Source organism: Larus michahellis, chromosome 2 (genome assembly GCF_964199755.1).
Source record: "Larus michahellis chromosome 2, bLarMic1.1, whole genome shotgun sequence".
NCBI classification, from domain to species: domain Eukaryota; kingdom Metazoa; phylum Chordata; class Aves; order Charadriiformes; family Laridae; genus Larus; species Larus michahellis.
In genome coordinates, this window is record NC_133897.1 from 45588246 (window position 1) to 45606810 (window position 18565).

Below are 18565 nucleotides of genomic sequence, written 5' to 3' on the forward strand. Positions count from 1 at the left end.
TCTTTCATGAAAGGGCACTGAGAACTGCTCATATCATTTTCCGCCTCGCTTCAAAGAATGCATTAAATACAATTTAATCATCAAGAAGAATATCGTTGTCAGCAGGAACAGAGCTGCAAACCTGCCACCTGCTGCCACTGAATGAAATAAAGCTCAGTTCTTAACGTCCCATTTCTTTCCCCAAAGAGCATGCATTGAGTACACACATAAACACAGACCCTGAAAAGGCAGCAGCTTCCTCATGAGCACAAGCACTAGCTCACTGTTACAGGGTTTATTTTAAAACTGTTTAAAATCAGACGGCAGGAGCAGACAGATGGCATATATTACCATGTTGTCATTACCTATATTGCCTTCTTGATTATCTCAGTTTCCTTTCACACATCAAATACATCATCCCCCCGTGAAAATACCATTCATCCTAGAAAAACTTAACTACCCCCAGCCATGCTTCACTCTATTTCTGGTTATCTTGTCACAGCTCTTATCAAAGCACGTAAGCAATTATACCACAGAAGAGTTCAAGATGACTCAAGCACAAGCAGCATTTCCAGGCCATAGAGCAGTTCCCGTTACAGGACTCTTCTCACTGCATGTATCAGAGGATCATCATCTTCCTCCACTTCTTGTACGAAATCCAACTTCCTTTCAGAAAGCGCTCGCTTAACTGGGCCTAGCTGCCTCCCAGCAGTCTTTCTTCGATTTCTCACTGCTTGTTCCCCCCTGCACTCCTGAAAACCTTTTCTTAACCCTTGCTCAACCTCCTTCTCATAGCCCATACTACAGCTCTCCCTCCAATCCCACTTTTAATCCAGGTGTCCTGTTCCTGCAGGAACTAGACAGCAGCCTCTGCTCTCACCAACAGCTTTCACATCTGCAGTAGATCTGGGCTCTCTGCTAAGATCTCCAATAACAGAAAATAGAGAGCTTTCCACACTCTTGCCACTTCAGTAACCCCATCATACGCCGCTGTCTCAAAATTTTTTACTCCATGTAAAGTTTCCCAGTATGCACTTTCAAATTAGCAGTTTTCAAAATTAAAGGGAAGAATTTATATTGTGTGAATTGTACAAGATTTTATTTTTTTATATTTCGTATATCTTCTAGCCTAACCTGGAATGCTCATGGCATCAGCAAGTGTAAACCAAATCTGCATCATTGTGGTTCATCCGTCTCCATGTGTAGCATTTACTTCATTTCCCTTCCTCCTCCACATGTTCTCTTCCTCCCCACACTGCATACCCAGCTGGCTTTCGTACACGTACACTTCCAACAACGCAGAAGGTTTTTCCAAAAATGACAGGTCTTAGCAACATCCCCAGACATTAGGCTTATTAACCAAAGAGCTGAGGATAGGTAGAAAAAAAGCACCTTAGCTCTGCCCCCTTTATTCACCCTCCCCCAAGCAAGATCACCAACAGGTGACAGGTTTAGCAAAGATGAATGAAAAACACAACTCTTGGGCAGTTTTCAGGAAGGTGGAAGTAGAAACAGAATTAAGGAAAAAAAATACGGACTTTAATGATGAAAAGTCCATTTTTAGGATCAAAATACTCTTCCATCCAGCACACAATCTTATCTGTAAGTCTGGCAAGCACTGCTTTTTTACAGCCAGACTCTTCACTTTCACAGAAAAGTGCTCAATCTATTACCCTGAGGCAATACAGGCCCAGAAGCTACGAAAATAGGTAGACTGATGGTAGGGAATACAGAGCATGTTATATGTGTTCAATCATATCTGTGTACCTCCAATACATAAACTTATTAAATTATATACTTTGAATACAAATTAGCAATTTGCTAAAAAGGACAAAATCAAACAATAGAAACGCCCCCCCAAAACAGCAACAGTTTAGTTCCTTTTTCACTTACCTCCAAAAGAAGCTGGAATCCCTCTCTTTTCTTGATTTCCTCCACTAGATATCTGTAATCAAAAATGCATGGGTTTAAAGCATAGAAGAAAACAATACATACAGACAACAACAACAAAGTTCTTGAACACGTATACACTTTTTTTCCTTCTTTTTTTTTTTTTTCTTTTTTTTCCCCCCCTAAAGAAACCACAGAGTTAAACCTCATTTCTACCTGCTGTGAAAGTGCAGTAGCTATAAGTTTGTGGAAACAAATGAAGGCTGCAGACAGCCAAGGAGCACTGACGAGAGGCCAAATTCTGTCCTCGGGCACAGATTTTCAGTGGAGCCACATGGCACAAATCGATCCTATTTGCATCAGGCTGTGAACTTTCCCAATGCAAATTTCCAATGATGTTGCTCTCTACAAATTAATTCCTCCACCTCTTTTTCTCAAGTGCTGATGCTGTGCTGCCATGTTATTTCATGGTCACTCTGACATCTTTTCCACTACTATTGTCACCAGGACCTCATAGTTTAGCCCAGAATTTAAGTTTCCACGTGCTTCAAGCCCAGCAATTTTCCCAGTACTGTCCTTGTTCCACGCTGTACACAACACTGCACATTCCCATTCAGCAAGCCACTGCTGATGCACAGTAATCCCTGGGCATCCCACGCCAACAATGCACTGAAATTGTGAATTGAATTTCTTTTCTCTTTCACTGTCAATATGAAAACCACAGAAGCCTTCAATGGGTAGACGGGTTTGAATCAAACCTTTGGATCCAAAGGGCTTCAATTTATAGAATTTTTTAAAACATGACCTCAACTTTGCCATGGCACACATCACACAGGAATTCTGAAGCAGAGAGGACACTTTGACATAGCTGGGACTTCTATTTATTCCTCCCCCTCAAAGCCCCAAGGAAAACTCCAAAGAAATCACCTCAAATACACACAGCTTTTCCATCTTAACAGAATTTTAGTCTTCTACACAAAGACTTTGCTGTCTAAAAGTAATAAAACTGAGACAGTTAAACTACTGATCATGTACAAGCCTGTTCTTTTGTTGCATTTATTTGGCATTTTCCTGCCCGCAGCTGCACTACCGGTCATCACACAAATAATTCTTTTATCCACTCCTTGAAGAAGAAAAATATTGTCAAAATAACCCCCCTTGGTCCCATCCGCATGCCTGAAACCTGTCCCCGCAGGGACACCTCTAGCACAGTGGTATCTGCAACGCCTGTTATTCGGCAGACGTGCTTCAGAAGCAGGCTGGCTAGGGAGGCGGTAAACAATACCCTAGATGGCACGCATTTTTCAAAACAGAGCATGGGGAGTTGTCACGCTGTTTATCATTAATAAGTATCACGCGTGTGACTCATTACCTCTTAGCACGTGTCCTTGCAAAATGGTTGCTGCGGTCGAGCGCCAGTTCCCACAACACACAGCTCTATGGGTTGTGTCACATTGTGCACTGTTGAGGTGTTTCACGGTAACAAGTCAAGGTTCTGGGTCTTTTCCACCGTGACCACTTAGAGCCTACTGCATGAATTTGTTTGTCACCTGGCTGTTAATGCCCACACTATTGTTTAGGTTGAAAGAGAGGTATACTGAAAGGTAAGCAGGAGGCTAGATACCATGTGAGCGTGTTGGGGGGAACCGGTTTCTGTAAGGGAATCGTCTTAAGTAAAACAAGCTCAGTGCTTTTGTCCTGTTGATTAGAAGGTACTTGTCTGTGCCATAAAACCAACATTCGGCAAAATCAGCAGGCTATTCACAGGACAGTGGTCCTGAATTTATTTTTTTTTTTAATAAATCATGAAAAAGAAGCCTACATATGCCTACTTTTTTTTTTTTAGGTTTTGAATTGTTAGAGCTATTTTACAACACTTAATACCCTTCCCTCTTACAAGTGCCTTTTTTTTAATACCACCATCTCACATAGAATATCTGATGTCGGTCAAGCTCACAACACTGTTAATCATGTTCTTAACTACGCTGCCAATAGCCTAAGAAAGCAGACATTAGAAAATCTATCACCCATGATTTATCTTGCCAGGACCATTTGATGGCAGTGAAGAAGTTTACTCTGTGCATCTTTCCACAGTTGACAGTGGAGTTTTATTATCATGTCGTGGTTGTAGAACATCAGAAGGGCTTGAGTCTCAGTGAGGACAGGAGTGCAGAGAGAAGTGGTATTTGCTATGATTAAGCCTTGCAGAAAATGAGGGGTGGAGATCTGCAGTGAAAGTAGACATATGTCTGCTAAGAGTGGGTGTCAGAAGAGGAATCAGGCAGAACTGCAAAGATGCTGAAGCATAAAATGCAGAGGTGGTTATAGTTGTATTCTAAAAGCAGTTTATTTCTACTTTCTTTTTAGTGTACTTCATAAAGCAACATCTCTCTATCAAAAATAATTTGAGGAAAAAAAAAACACAGCAAAAAATTTTCCAAAGTGATTAGCAGGATGCTCTTCTGTATGTCTTTTAAAAATAAGCCTTTCCAAATAGGTAGTGTCACAGTGTTCCTGTTATATCTAATACACTGAAAACATGATTCATCTCCAGAACAAGAAGAAATTAATGAAATAGCCAATAACCAAAGTTTGACGCAACGGAAATACATGCCTGCAATTACCCTAAAACCTTTGCAGCTCTGCTTGGCCATGGCGGGGGCAGGGAAAGTAATCTTGCTCTTAAATTCTATAGTCAGTGGACTAGTTCAAGAATTAATCCAGGTCTGGGTTCAGGAAAGATGAAATACTATCTTTGCAACTTCAAAGTAAAAACCTACTGTAACAAATGAGGAGAAAGGCTGCACAGCTGTTGAGTAGTTAGGAAACCTGGCTTAGTGCCCAGTAAACCTGATGTCTCAGCTGCTGAGTGCCCATGTCCATGCAAACTCAAGATAGCAATGCCACTACTGTAAAGAATATACTTCATCAAATAATGACTAAGAATTAAATTTCTTAAAAGAAAAAAAAAAAAAAAACAAACACCAAAAGACAACCCAGTCACTCCTTAGAAGCGTTACCAGCTGAATCCTAACATTCAAAGAAAATATCGATCCCAGAAAGGTCATTAATCACTACGCTCTCAGCCAAACGACCTTGGCCAGTGACCTTGATAAGGCTGAATTCTCCTACTGATAGTGGAATGAATTACTTGCTCTGTACAGACACAGAACTGTAAAATGCTTCAGAACAAAAACAAGGTGCAATTTAACCAGAAGATCTTAAGGAACACTTAACCAGTCAAACAATGAGTGGCTTTAAAGAATTGAAATAGAGGAAAAAGCCACAGCTCATTTAGGCTTTTCTGGCTTCGCCTCTTTCTTTTTATTCCTTTCTAATCCACTCTGGGTTTAGGTTACGCATATTTTTACCTTTTCTTTAAGTGACTTTGTTAAAGTGAGAATATTTTCACTGGAGTAAACATTCAATTCTTTTCGACTTTGTAGTTCATATCAAAAATGGTAATATGATATGGGTGACTCGTTTTAAATATTAATGATTTGACTAGTGGTAGGCTGTAGCTAGCCCAGGAACATGTGAAGATTTCATTGTTGTTTGTCTTGTATAGATTCTGAACAAATGTGATACTTCAGGTGAATTGTTCTTAATAGGCCATTATTTCAATATTATTTCTTCCATCAGAAGTCAAAACAACCTATGCAGTGAAGTTTCCTCCCAGCAAACTTCCCAGAAACTGAGACATCACTTTAGAAACACTTTCTAACAATTTTGCAGAATTCACTTGTGAAACTCAGTGCTGCAAGACCAAAAACTTAGCAAAATTGAACAGCGTGGGCAAGGGGAAGATCACCAAGAAAAAGGTGCTTCAGTCCCTAACAGAACATACTGTAAGCATTAAGAACTTCATCAAACTTGTGGAGAAAAAACAAGCAGCATCTCAGAACAATATGCCTTCGTATACTTCTACTACATGCTAACATTAACAGAGTGTCCTCATACGAATTTCCCCACATCATCGGCTTTCTGCATTTCCTCAGTCATAAGGAATGAAATGAGCAGAAGAACAGCTAATTCACTTCTTGCAGGACACAGCTCAGAGCTTGGCACATTAACAGCAGAACACACAGTTATGAGTTAGAAGAGGGTGTATCGGTAAACCTGTCCTATGTCTGGTTCAGATGATATAAATGTTAAACAATGTAGATTGACAGTCTAATTTGGTCTTCTATGTTTATCAACATCTATGGTTATTGCTAAAAGTAATAATTACTATTAAATATTGTAGCAGATGTAGTAACGCTAATTATTATTGCTATTAGTTCCTCCTATTATACATAAACAAAAGGCAGGGGGAGGGGGGAGTAACAATGTGGTCTTTTACAGGATGTGGAGCATCAACAGTGTCAACATTTCAGTCAATGAAACAGACAGGACATTCAAAATTGTGAGGCAGTACCTAGCCAAAGCCAGCGCCCTGTTTACTCTCTCCTCCAGGCCTGTGGTGCCCAATGCTTTCCACATCAGCCAGAACTTGAATGCATCCGGACGCCTGCTGCACTGAATGGACTTGTCACCAGTGTCATAGCTGACATCGTAGAACTTGTCCTGCTGGAACAGGTACGCAGCCTTGGCAGAGTAACAGTTCTTCAGGAGGCCCTATTAGAAACACAATAGAGACTTAGATTGCTGATAAGCATTTTGAAACCTTTTTATCTTCACAAGCCAAAGCCTTTTTTTCATGCCTGTACCAACAGAACAGAATGGAACAGAACTGGATATGCACGAAACTATCCAAAGCTTATGGTGTGGTTTAAGAACCCTGGATGAAACTGAACCCAGTGAAGTCAGCGCTGACAAGGAAACTTTTTTTATTATTATTGTTTCATAATATCACTGAAGAGTTGCAGGCTGAAGAAGAATTCTGACTCCAATCTCAAGAAACCGTTGGAGTGGGTACTACAGAAACAGCTGCCCAAAGACTTACATGGGTGGGGAAGAGGGAGGAGAAGCAGAAGCCTATGTCCACTGATCCAGTCTATAGATAGGAAGAACAGCCTGTGAGGAGCTCCCTACATGTTCACAAATGGCTCAATCTATTCCTTCTTTGTCAAACAAAGAACTTTATATATAGCACAGTTAGTTGCAGGTAGGGAAGATTTTAGGCCCAAGAAATGTACGTTTAGCCCTTACCAGAAAATACGGTCACTGAGGATTTAGCATAGGTTATCTGACTCTTTTGAGTGAAAACACCATGAGATTAGTACAACCTCAATTTTTGTCTCTTTTCACAGTTCAGACAATTTTAACATTTGAAAATGAACCTCAGAAAAGGTACTTTAGCATACCCCAATTATGGTTTGTTAATGAAATTATTTTTATTCAGCAATCTCCAGCCTCCAACTTCTGAGAGGCTGCCTGGGCAGAGATGAGCAGCAGAAAACAGACAAAGATAAACGAGTAATGTGGCGAGTTCCAGCAAAGAACAAAGCCGGGAAACAGAAGGCACAGCAGCTGTTATAGATTTAAAGGTGCAGCGGAAGAGAAGAGGCATAGGACTGGCCATTGGCTGAAGAATGAAATATGGAAGTATGCTCTGTAATACTGTGAAGTAGAGAGAAGGGCTGGCAGAGAGCAGGTTATAAGAGCAGAGATGAGGGTGGGCCTACAAGGAGCCCAGGAGACAGAAAAGGCTGTAGATTTGTCAGTGATATTAAAAGTGTGTTAAAAAAAAAACCCAACACAATCTGTAAAGTAATACTAGAATATAAATTCAGATGAGGTTAAAAACGTGGCTACAGCATCTGATTCAGATCTGCAAACGTGTATTTCAGTGACAGTTGAACCAGAAGTCTTCCATGCAGAAAAGGCCAAGGAACAGAAGTGGACGACGTAACAGAAGTTACTAAACAGTATCTCGAAGAGCACAATTCATTTTCCTATTCAACATCGCTCTTCAATTTGAACCAACTGAAAAAGCATTTCACATTTCATCCTTTTCTCTGCATCTGCTGCAAGTCCGATTTTAAAATGGCAACCAGTGTCTGACATCACTCTTAATCAAAGTGTCATATTGCCATAACAGAGGTACAATTCTTGATCTACATTACAGTACTCTACTGTTAGGTTTGGAACTCGCAGTAAAATAAAGAAAAAAAGGTCAAGACAAAAAATCCAAAGGAGAAATAATCCACTGGCAGAATAAGTCTCCCTCTCTCCTAGCCTTTTCAATTCCCTCCATCAATACTAAAAACAAAACAAACAAAAAACCCAACAATCTGCACACATATTCATTGAGCACAAAAGCAGAACAGCAGCAAAGGTTTCTCCACAACTTCCATAGGGGTTTGACAATCCCATTGTAATATTACTCGTTTGCAAAAAGAGCAGCAAATTCAGTCCGAACTCTTAGCCACAGGACCAGCACATTCAGCCTCGTGAAATGACAGTTTATGTGACAGCTTGGGAAAAAAAGGGGCAGCGGCTGCTCTCCCTCTGCAGTCATCAGTGATAACGTGCTGCTGCAGCACACGGTAGCTGTTGCTGGAGAGCCAATGCTGGGCGCAGCTTTTTGCAGTATACAAGATTCTCACACCTACTTTCCAACTTTCTCAGAAAAAGAAAAGCAAGAAGATGACATTAGAAACTGAAGAAAAGTCAAGTACCGAAGCAGCCATCCATCCTTTACAGTTTTTCTACAGCTTTGTGTTCTCTGGCTAGCAGCTGCGCAACAGGAGTCTGTTTGTCAAACCATTGTGCCCTATTCATTTCAATCTCCACACCTTGATTTTCAGGGGAAATACAAGTTTACCAGTCCTGGTATTAAAAAAAAAAAAAAGGCAGCAACATCCACAAATTTCTATTTATAGAAATAAATATATCAAAAATTTCTTTGTCTCTTACTGGCTTTAAAATTTTGCACAGTGTTTCTGCAGTGAGTGTACAGCAGGGTTGATCAATGTGGGACTATCTTCTGCCTTATCAGAATGTAATACAGCTGCACAATAGAGGACAACACAGGATATTAGTTCCCCTCATGCCCGTCACCTGAGAAATAATAACTTTTGTTTGTCACAAGAAACCTAAACTCAGTTGGTTAATATTACAGAAAGACTCAGAAGTTCACTTAAGATCACAGTACAGCTGCAGAGTTTTGGAGTTTAAAAACAAATGCTCTAGAGTGAAAATGCAACAAGGACAAATAGTTCAATATCTCTGAGTGAACTCAGATTCCTGGGAACATATTTAATTTAAAAAAAAAAATAATAAAAAACAGGTACTGTCCTACTCTCCTGCTGCATCCGAAGCTGACAAGACATGCTGGTTTGATGATCCTTTTCCATCTGCTTATCTTACTAATAATGCAACGTGCTCAAGAAAATCTGCTGAAGATATTGCCTACTGTCAATCTCCAGAGGCAAGTAAGGTGACATCCTCCAGCACGTCACTAGAGCAGACAGGAGAAGAAACAAAACTCATGCTTTGTGGGAAAGAAAGAAAGAAAGAAATATGCCAGACCAATGCAAGAAGCAAGGTGGAGGAGAAAGAGGAGGGAAGAGAAAGAAAGCGTTGAAGAACAGAGTTTGGGCAGGGAGGACAATAGAAGAGGAAAAAAAATCCAAAATAAATTTTATGCTCAAGAAAGCTGTTACTTCTTCATCGCTGCTGTCTCAAAAGTAAGAGATTCAAACATCCTGAAGACATAAAAAGTCATGTCAGTTTTGCTATTCAAATGATGGAAGAGTAGAAGGAAAAAAAAACAACCACCACAAAGGAAAAATTATGCTTTATAACTCAACATTCTCAGACACAGGAAGACCCCAACAGTTTTCCACACAGTAACTGAGTTGCTCCATCTGTTCAGAAGAATTGCAAAAATTTCATTATAATTGCCCCATTGACAAGTTTGAGATTCTTTCTTCAGCATCTTCTATTACTACTTTTTGCAGAGAGACTAATGGTAGTGTTCTGCCTTATACTGGGACTGTTAAAGTTTAGAAAATGGAAATACTATTTTCATGGAGGGCCCGGTCCACTATGAAGTTTCAAATAGACTGTGGTTTGGATGAAGTCTATGGATAGTTGCCGTGTGTTCTAATTAATGGCAAATAAATGAATAATTATTGATATGGAAATCAATATATAAGAGCTCCAGTTTCATAACTCAACATTTTTTCTTATTGAGCACACTTAACCTACAGCAAGCCTTCTGATCTCTTTTCATTTCCATTGCTAGTTAAAAGTGAAGTTCAGCTTCATTAACAAAACATCTTTTTCCCCCCAAGACAAACATCTTCCTGATTTGCCTCATCTGAAGCAATAAGGACAATATTTTCAATGGCATACTTGAAAATTCTCAAAAGCAATGCTGTGCAAAAGGTCACCCCTGTAATTCACTTCAAGAGGTGAGAAGGAGCTCTCAGTTGTGCTAACCCCAAGCAGAAAGCAATGGGAACAGCATATTTCCTGCAGCTGCCCTGGAAAGACACCAGAGAAGTAAATATCTTTGTGATACTGATAACGATGAGGAAGAGATTACACTGTAGATGGCTACCACGATCACCTCAATCAATTATATTCTGTGCTAAACTGGGACTTCATTAGCTACATTCTTTGAGACTTTATTTTTAACTAATAAGTGAAAATTCTGCTCATTACTTATAATTGATTGCTAATTACCTAACCTAGTGCCACACTCAACCGAGTCACAGAACTTTGGCATTGGTGATAAACATTAGTTCTCTATTTATATGGTGATAATATTGACAATATGGATAGCAAGGACAAATCAGAGTAGCTCTGTGGTCCTAAAGGAGTATGTACAACCCAAGACTGAGTCACAGCGTTTTAAGAACACATAAGAACAGAATTGACTCGCTGATGTTTTGGGAATATTGGTCCATCTAGCTTTCTGTTTAAACAGTCACTGCCATTCACCCCACACCAATACAAGTGTTTTCTGAGTAAGTCCATCTTCCTACAAAAGTGATGAAAGCTACTCAGGGTATGGCAGTGGAAGAGGGATAGTTGTGCATTTCTTGAGCGCTTTAAGCACTGAAGAACTACTGTAATTGATCTGAGTTTTTACAGAGGATTAACCAACCTCTTTCCCTCTGGTGAAAACGCTTCTCCCTTCTAATCAAGTCAAACGCATATTTCTCTTTATATCTCTACCTGTTTTGGAAATCATTCCAATTTTGTTTCACTAAGGCTGGAAGACATGCATTTATTGGCATCTTACTGCAGTTTATCCTTTGGGGTTTTTTTATCTGTCTAGGAAAATATTTAAATACAGTGTTTCACACCAATAACCTAGCTGAAATATCTTAAGCCTATTAACACTGCTAAACCACATAGCTTTATTGATGCTGTGTGTCAAAAAACCCCAAACCAAACAAAACCAGTCAGTATTACATTTGCTAATGGGAAAATCAGGGTGTTACCACCATGTCAGAAATGTGATGATTCCCTTCTAAAGATTATCTTTTCATAACATAAAGTAAAATACAAAGCTTAGGCTTGTTAAACTATATATATATATGTGTGTGTGTGTATATATACACACACACACACATATATATTATATATATATATAAACGGAAGAGGATTATTTATAGAATCACAGAATCACTTAGGTTGGAAAAGATCTTTAAGATCATCAAGTCCAACCTAACACTGCCAATTCCACCGCTAAACCATGTCCCTCAGCACCACATCTACTTGTCTTTTAAATACCTCCAGGGATGGGGACTTAAACACTTCCCTGTTCCAATGTTTGGTGACCCTTTCATTTGTCCACTTATAGGTAGTCCATAGTTTCAAAATGGACCTCAAAGCAAATGGGAAGACAAGCTAACAAAACTTCCTTAATTAGATCTTCAAAGGGAGCTCGGGCTTGATTCATAAATGGGACTTAACATCTATGCTTAACATTTCGCTGCTCTGATTTCTTGCAGAATTCAAGACTTGAGAAACTACCTGATGTTCCTTGAGCATTCACCAGCAGAGCAATGTATGCCAAACTTTTTCAGGTCCCACCTCAGCGTCCAGATCCCACTGAAGCATCCTAACCACAGAGTGAAGGAATTATGTTCACATATAAATGCGTGCTTCATCTGCAGCCAGCCGTAGGTATTTATGTAATTAAGGAGCAGTGGAACAAGCTCCGAAGTGAGGAACCGATACATGTACTCTTCCATACCCTTACTGGTTTCAAAATAGCATTTTTAATTGGAAACTGGGCACAGCTGCCTGCTCCAGATCTGGTATAGTGAAGCAAGGCCTTTCTGCCAAAGTGTCTTAAATATGCATTTGATCTTTTTTCCTTAAAGATTTATATTCCAACATTTTAAGAGACGATAAGAAAGTATTCAAATTTGTATGTGCTTCTGTTTGCACATAAAGACTGTGATGGCACATACACAAAACATGGAAGTGCCAATTTTCCAGGAATTAAACAGAAAGTAAAACACCCTCTCCGCCCTATGCAGGGAAATCTACTTTCCAGAACACATCACACTGTACAATAGGATGTGATTGCATGATCAGTAATACTTGTGTTTTCACCCTTCAACAGCCTGGGATTCAGCTCTGCAAGTATTTCCAGCACAACATTGCCTGGCTGTGATTTCGAAGTGGAATAGGATTGCTCTACCAGACGTTACACTCCATGGAAGGAGAAAACAGAAAGGCTGCCAGAGCCCTGAAGTTGGAATACAGTTTGTAAAGTGACTCTAAATGCCAGGGCAGCTAGAATATTTCATCTCTCTCCATTTCTTTCTTCCTGAGAAATTTCCACTATGCAGCCCAAGTAGTCTAATCATTACCTGGGGCTATATGTAGGTACTGGGCCTAATTAGTTAAAAATATAGCACTGAATTCTTCCCAAGCCTGCAACTAAGACGCCACATTAATCTTAGTCAATAACTTCATTCTGCTTGTTTTTCATCCTGGAATAAAGATAAAGTGATGGACGGCTAGACCTGGAGTCTAATCCTCTTTAATCCCACAGACTGTAGTCTAAGGAAATGAGGAGTCACACGTCTCTTTGCTGTCCTGCCATGTCTCACCCCTGACTTGGAGCAATCAGCTGCAAGAGAGCACCGATTAGCATCTACATTCTTTGGTCCTCATCAGTTCTTACTACCAGAAATTAGTAACCAATTACACGGATAGCTAAGGACTAGCAGCTGAATAGGAACTATCAGGTGTTTTGACAGAGATTTTTAAAAGTGATTTACAAACTATGGCCACAAAATAGTGATGTAAACCTCAGGGGCTCCATATCTTCATGATGTTCAGTCACTCATAACCTACGAAGCATAAGCTAAAACTCACCCCTGGTGGTGGACAATGGGCATAAATTTTAGCAGGCCGAATTTGAAATGGGGCTTGAAATAATTGACCCCTTACTAGTTTCTTTATTAAGATAGAATTCCACAAAGATATAAGCTGGGACTTTTACCACATTGCAGACTCATCTCACTTTTTTGTCACTTAAGATCAGAGCTCTGTAGTTTGCTTGCTGGACCTTTTAATTTGTCACGGCTTTTGGCAAGCCTAAGTCACCCTGGTGATAAGGAAGGACTAGTAGACCGAGGAAAGAAGGCTCAGCACCTTTACCTACATGTGCTCCAACTCCTATCCTTCTCCTTTTCCGCTCTGGTGCGCCCACGTAAAGGGATGCAAAGAGGAGCTCTACGTACTTTAAATGGAGATGCAGTACTGCTGCAGTCCCAATGGATGACAGCTATTCTGAGGACTTTGACGAGCTCGCCATTTAAGTGCTGCAGACCCAAGTGACAAAATACTCAATTCTAAATGCAAATCAAGTACAGGAGTTAACTAGCAAGGGCACCAGCTGCAAAGTTTGACAACTGGCGAGTCCAGTGACTTGGATCAGTTTGACCCTGCTCTCTTATTCACCCTTTATTAAATTTTGTGGTGAAACTCAAAATAATATCATTCAGCCTTCGCACTGCAGTGTAGTAAAACTGACTTGCAGTTGTTTTCTAATTATTTCCACTTACATATTACAGCAATGGCAGCCTACCACATTAAAAAAAAAAAAAAAGACAGGAGGACTTACAGAGTTGTCTTTCACCAGAAGAGCACAGCACTGGATTCCTGCCAACAGCATTTTATGGGGATTCCAGGCGACAGAATCAGCCCTGCAAAATTTGTAAATGGAGAAAGGGAGGTGGAAATTGCACCTATAATCATGGGTACTAGAGAATCAAATGTGGCCAACAAAATCCAAGTAGATAAATCACATTTCCTGTTTTTTATACCCAAACCCCCATAGGTTCAGAAATCTATCTAATTAACAGTAAAACGTATTTTGGAAAATGCAGCTCTCATGGAGTCCAACAGGCCACACAACTTCCACCTCAGTCCCTGGAAATGTGCCCAGGAACTAAATTGACTTACCTATGGATGCCATGAAGAAGTTTGCAATGCTTCCTTGATATCAAAGCTGAGCCACCCCAAGAAGCCTGTTGGAACATTTATAGAGTCAAGACAATATTATTTCTATAAAGTTCTATTGATAATGCTTCAGCTACTAATTTCTGAAGATGTTTTGTCTCATGTGTCTCTAATTTAGCTGGTTAGCAGGCTAAATTTTGCCTTTAGTATCGCCTACTGAAATAAAGATGTCAGCCTGGGGTTATGCCTAAAATAGAGGAGCTGATGGTTTGTGCCACTATGTGAGCCACAAACTACACTGTCCCTTCTGTGTAAGCAAGGGCATGAACTGAAGTGTCTTTGCATAACCAGACCCATTCCTGATACTGAATCAGAGGTGCTTCCTTTCCCACAGCCTAAACCTAAGCAATGGGAGCAGAAAGACCCATTTTGCGTATCTTTTTCCTGCTATCCATTGCCTTTCTGAGACATTCACAAGGGAAACAGTGGAGAATGATAAGCTCTGCCAACTGTAAAGTCCAGGCTCAGATTTTCGACAGAGTTTGGATATGAAAAGCAAAGTTAGCGAGTAGGCAATAGCAGCATTTCTGTTACCAGCAAGGCAACTGACGTGAAAACGGAGAAAGACTCGTCACATCCCCTTCAGGTCATCTAAGAAGAAAGTGTGTGGTCTAAGAGTCATTTTAGCCTTCTCTGCAGTGAGGACCTCTCCACTGAAACCCCTTATCAAGTATCATCTTATCTATTCTAGATACCTGTCTTTGGGTAACAGCTTTTGCAGATGTCTCTCTCCATAGATTATAGAAGGAACCCAGACAGCAAGTTTTTATTACACAAGCTTAATTTCTGAGCAACTGGAGTCTCATTCAAGGTAATTCTCATGCATGAATTCTGCAAGGATCAGATTTCACCCACCAGGTTCTTCAGTTCTCAAACAGCAATATTTGTCCACAGGGGAGAGGTGGGGAGAACATGCAAACAGTAGACATTTCATACAGTGCACTTAAGAAATTATTATTAAATATGAAAAAAAAAAAAGATTTTCAATGTTCATGCAGGCAGAATTCACTTAAGCATTTTCCCTGTGAAGTAAGCAAGGCACCTCAGAGATGCACAGGAGGCATCAGTCCACAAAACATCTGGACTCAGCTTATTTAAAAAAAAAAAAAAAAAAGATTTATACATTTGGGCTAATGAAGAAAAAAAAAAAAATCACTGATGGAAAGAAGATTCCTGACCTAAGCATGGAGAATACATGCTTATTTGGCTTTTCTTCTTTTTTCCTTGAAAGAAACAGATGTGATAGCTGATCTATGAATTTAGCATCAGTATTTGCTTCATAAGCCATACATTAGGAATAAGATCTGCTATCTCTGGGAGACAGGAATGGTAAAGGCTCACAAGGGAAATGAAAGGTTAATAACTTGTCTTAACACATGTCATTCTCATTAATGCGGTACATTAATGCACCACATCATATTTTATGTTGTCATGCCCACAACACCCTCGCTGAGGAAAGGGCCGCTGCTCAATCTACAGGTGGGACCTAAGGTAGGAAACGATTTCCCCCAAACTTCACAGTAATCCTATGGCAGAACAATGACTTGAAACTGGGTTTCTCCAGCTAGCCCAAATTTGCCATGTTATGGGAAGACAATCAAACTGAACTTCCTATTCATAGACAAATTTTACTCTTCTCATTTGATGATTCAATAAAGCCAAAACAGTCACTAAGTTATTCCATTATTTTCATAATTCATAAGCAACCCACTGAAATACAATAAATCTTTAGAAAATCTGCATCCAAAGATGGCTGTATTTGGGATGGTATTACTAGAGGTCCCAGCATTTCCACCACCTTTCAATCTCTCCTTGAGCCACAGTACTACAAGATGAATCTGTGCTCTGTGCTTCTTTACCCAGTTCAAAGACCACACACATAGGGAGCCAGGGCTGGCAAAAACCAAAAATTAATGAGAAGGCACCTAAAACGACTGGGAATTACTGGCTTTGTCTGTTTGTAAAGACCTCTAATGACTGAGGCTGTACAACTTAACCACCTAATTTGTGTTTAACAATAACGATCCTAAGGATTTAAATTGTCAGTCCTAAACTGTTACCTCTTGTCATACCTGCAGTGGTCAGAGGAACAGATTATTCCTGTTCTTCTCTTCTTTTTGCAGCAGCTTTTAAAGCATCTGTAGACTATCAAGTATTGTCTGTTTGTCTTTTCTGGTTTAAATAACATCAGTGCTTTCAATCTTTCCTCATTGGTCATAATTTCTGGGTATGGTTCTGTTTATCCTCACTGCTCTACCTTTTTCTTATCTTTCTCCTGTAGGTCCTTAACCTTCTTGAAACACAGCTTTTTATTTGGACACAATCTAGACAAAGCAGATGGAGCACCAAGCAGAAAGAGACAAATATTTTATATATCTTCTTAATTCAATTCTGAAAGACATTTAACTCTATCTGAAAACGCTTACAATTGCCGATTTGTGATGTACTGCGAACCCTAGATCTTTTTCTGAAGATCTGCTGTCTAGCCAACAATCCCCAGCCTGTGTTTGTGCAGTTGATTATTACAGCTTAAACTTAGAGCTCTGTCTTTATTGAACTGTAGCCTAGTTTTTCCGCTTTTTTCTCCAAACTGTCAAGATCTCTTTGATTTCTAATCCTGTCCTCCCACTGCCTCTTGCAGTTTTATGTCATCTTCAAATTTAGTCTGCATATTCTTTTTCATCTAAGTTAATAATGAAAATACCCAGATAACTTCTAACCTAGAACAGACCTTTGTGGAATCCTACTGAAAATTTTCTCCCCTGTCAGTAGTGAACCACCGGTAACTGCTCTCTGGGTATGATTTTCCAGCCAGATTTTCACTCACTACCACAGCTGTAGCTTGGTAGTGTTTCTCTGGCTTTCAGATGAGATATTGCCAAGACACAATAAAGTTAACTGCTTCTCCTCCACCCATGAGACTAGAAAAGGGAGGCAGACTGATCAAACTGGATTGACACATATTTTGTTTATGACAAATCCAGCTGAGAGCAATGTAGTTCAAAACACAAAGACAATTATTATAACTGTGTCCCATACAATGTAATTGGTAACTATGTATGAGAAAATGACTGTGTTTCATATGCAACAAGCCACTTACAGCTGAACAATGGGAATCGCAGTGCTCACAGTGTGATTAAACTAGCTACCTAAGCACAGGCTAATTGGTCAAACCTGATTTTCTATACTGATCTAGCCATAGGAAAAAAAAAGTCAAAGTAAGGACCAGCAAGGAAGAAATGCTCATACATAGTATTTAAAGCTACAGGAACACAATACATGACATATGTAAGTGCTGGAGCTTGAGTGCATATTGATGATGCAAACAAGTCATTAAGAAATGCATCATAGATTCGTGATAGAATGCAATAAGCAACTGGAATGTATTACTACTGTAACGTGCACAAAATAAGCCTGGTTATAGTCTCTGCACTTAGGCTGCTGAATGGCTTGACTGTTGAGACAGTTTGGGCTTATTGGTGTTATCTTCTTAAAACAACTTTTTCCTTAAGTCCTCTTTGGATTTGTCTCCATGTGAGAGTTTATCTACTATTTCTGACTTTATTGAAATTTATCTTCCTAGAAGCCCACTGATTTTATGTTGATGTTCTCCCTTTTGCGCTCCCAAAGAGTCATGAGCTTTATCATTTCATATTTAATGAAAAGAGTTTCCCTAAGGCAAATATATCAGTGTTCAGGATCAGAAAATATTCTGAAATGAGATACATCAGTGTAAACCTGGGAATAACACCACTGACATTCATATGAGATATTCTTATAAACGGCTCTTGAGACCATTTGCAGTAGATAATCCTGATTCCCATCAATGATACAGGAAAAAGCCTAAATTAGACAGAACTTTCCCTGGTTTTAATCTTTGTTTTAATTGTACTATATCTTTTTTTTTTTCCTCCAAAGTTACAGCTGGCCCAAATGGCAGTACTCACTTGCTATAACTCAGACTGCATAATGTCTAAATCTTTCAACAAGAAGCCAGGCCTTTCAGAGGAAAGTAGATCCTCAAAGATTTCAAAAATATTATATTCTTGCCTAGAAGGCTAAAAGGAGGTAGGCTCACTTAAAAACAAAGAAAAAATACAACTCTTCACTATGTTTCTTATACACTATTTCTGAATGGCAGATGCCTGGTCTCACTGCACATTTTCACATATTATTCTAGTAAACCTATTTCTAATGGCACCACGAGTGAAAAAAAAAAAAAAGGTCACATTATGAATTACAGTCTGTTCAT

The 18565-nt window shown here is 39.5% G+C and overlaps 1 protein-coding gene across 5 annotated transcripts in view; it reads right to left on the reverse strand.

Annotated features, from left to right (window-relative positions):
- GADL1 (glutamate decarboxylase like 1) overlaps positions 1 to 18565 on the reverse strand; it is an 87023-nt gene that overhangs the window by 41059 nt on the left and 27399 nt on the right. For all 5 annotated transcript variants that reach the window (XM_074575103.1, XM_074575102.1, XM_074575100.1 and 2 more), the window contains 4 exons: positions 14257 to 14321; positions 13916 to 13997; positions 6287 to 6486; positions 1873 to 1924 (listed from right to left, as the gene is read on the reverse strand). In XM_074575103.1, coding sequence (XP_074431204.1) covers positions 1873 to 1924; positions 6287 to 6486; positions 13916 to 13997; positions 14257 to 14321 — 399 coding nt within the window. The remainder of the gene's footprint in view (positions 1 to 1872; positions 1925 to 6286; positions 6487 to 13915; positions 13998 to 14256; positions 14322 to 18565) is intronic.